The sequence below is a fragment of the Rhinopithecus roxellana genome, chromosome 12 (assembly GCF_007565055.1).
Source record: "Rhinopithecus roxellana isolate Shanxi Qingling chromosome 12, ASM756505v1, whole genome shotgun sequence".
Classification (NCBI taxonomy): Eukaryota; Metazoa; Chordata; class Mammalia; order Primates; family Cercopithecidae; genus Rhinopithecus; species Rhinopithecus roxellana.
In genome coordinates this window covers 104749709-104751825 of record NC_044560.1, presented here as the reverse complement: position 1 = coordinate 104751825, position 2117 = coordinate 104749709, and the positions used below count along the sequence as shown (strand labels likewise).

General features: G+C 50.4%; 1 protein-coding gene across 1 annotated transcript in view; it reads right to left on the bottom strand.

Annotated features, from left to right (window-relative positions):
• Positions 1-1176: 1176 nt before the first annotated feature.
• Positions 1177-2117, bottom strand: part of NECTIN2 (nectin cell adhesion molecule 2) — a 23476-nt gene continuing 22535 nt past the window's right edge. The window contains exon 3 of the mRNA XM_030942345.1: positions 1177-2112. Coding sequence (XP_030798205.1) covers positions 2027-2112 — 86 coding nt within the window. The 3' untranslated portion in view covers positions 1177-2026. The remainder of the gene's footprint in view (positions 2113-2117) is intronic.

Genomic DNA, 2117 nt, shown 5'->3' with positions numbered 1-2117 from the left:
AGCAAGGTCAGGCCTCGCGTCCCACCAGGCACCGCGGCAGCGGGGCACCCACCCCACCTCTGGTCCGGAGTAGCTGACCTAAAACCGGAAGTGCTGGCCCTTCCCAGAGTGCCTCGGGAGAATTGTAATCTGTTCTGAGAACCCTTCGCTGTTCCTCATTACCCACAATGCCCTCATCACCTCTTAGACCCACCCCTTTCGTTACCCATCATGCCTCTTGTTCCTCGCGTCACTGCGGCTTCTATCTTTGGCCCATTCATTCTTCTCCCATTACCCATCGTGCCTCTGCCCCATTCATTTGAGCTTCATTGCCCGGACTACTTTTAGCTCCAGCAGCCTGCTCACTTTCATCGTTCTTCCGGCCCTTCTCTAATTAGCCATCATGTTTTGGATCCATGAATTCCTGTCCGTTACCTCCCTTGCCCCCGGTCCCTGTTTTTTCATTATTCATCACTCTGCCTCTGGCTCCTTCATTCAGGTTTATTACCCGTCATGCCTTGGGCTCCTATTACAACATTATTCATGATTTTGCCTTTGATCTATTTTTGCTTGCTATTTATCCATTAAACTTGAGCCTCTCATAGTTTCGATACTGCTTTTTTAATTTTTATTTTTTTAGACACAGGGCTGGACTCTGTCGTCCAGTCTGGAGTGCAGTGGCGCCATCATAGCTCACTGCAGCCTTGAACTTCTGGCCTCAATCGATCCTCCCACTTAGCCTCCAGAGTAGCTGAGACCACAGGTGCGTGCCATCAAGCCTGGCTAACTTTTGTAGAGGCAGGGTCTCACTGTGTTTCCCAGACTGGTCTCTTAACTCCTGGACTCAATCGGTCTTCCCGCCTCAGTCTCCCAAAGTGCTGGAATTACAGGCATGAGCCACTGCACCTGGCCAATTGCTGTTTTTATCTTTGTTCCATTCATCATACTGCTGTTGCAATTATTCATGTTCATTAAACAGCATGCCCTGGACCCCTCCCCATTCCATTACTCAACATTTTTTGATTGATAGGTTTTTGCTCATTACTCTCTCAATTCTTATTTTGTATCTTTGGTCACTTTTTGTCTTTAACTCTCTTGACCCCTAGTTCACTGATTCTCTTAAGCCCTTAGCCTCCTTCTTCATTCCCCTTCATGTCTCACCCCATTCCCTTCACATCCCACAGAAAACGCAAGTTCTGGTCAAAGTATGAATTCATATTTTGTAGGAAATGTAGTTTACAAAACAGTATCAATCGCTATCCCCAATCCAGGTGACCCACTTTCCCCCAAAGGGAGACGTTTAGGTCCTATTTCACTGGGCAAGGGTAAAATGATTCAGTAGTCTTCCAGGTTAACAGTAAATTCTTCTCCCAAGGCTGGGGGCGTCAAGGCACAGTCTGTATGAGGCTCACCCTGTCTGGCCCTAGGCTGGGGCTGCTTGCTCGGTAGGCAGGAATTGGGGTGGGGATGGGGGCTCAGGGAAGGATCTGGACCCTGAGACTTCTGCTTACAGGAGGGTGCTGGGAAAACTCTGCGTTGGGCTGGGGAATCCCCTCTCTCCCATCTTTGGGGAACAGGGTGGGGAGGGGGTAAGTGGGACCCTGCTGCCTGGAGGGCTCAGGTCTGAGCAGCAGGGAGCCCTCAGCGCCCACTCCAGCAGACCTATTGGGAATTTACTACCTAAAGACAAATTATAGGTCTAGGGTCTTCTTTGTGATTTTGGGGGAGTTGAGGCATTGGTGGGGGGTGAGAGGTATGGTCTAAGGTCATAGTCTGGGAGAGGAGTCCTTGGGATCAGAGGTTGTACAGAAGCACCTTCCCCACCTCCCGCCTCATGAGATAAGGTTGCCAGGATTCCATTATCATGGTGAGTTTCTCTGGGCTCATGGATTAGGGGTCTTAGTGGAGCCACCAAGGTAGAAATCACAAATGGGATGGACGTGTGTTAACTGACAGTGGCCTGGCCAGAGGTCAGGGGGCACTAGATCCTTGGCAAGAAAGCTAAGGGATCAACAGGTGAGATGGGAGATGCCAGGCGCGTGGCAGCTCACACGTACATGGCCCGGGACATGACAAAGCCTTTGCCCTGGTAGGAATCAGAGGGGCTGCTGTAGGACAGAGCATCGTAGATGGGATTG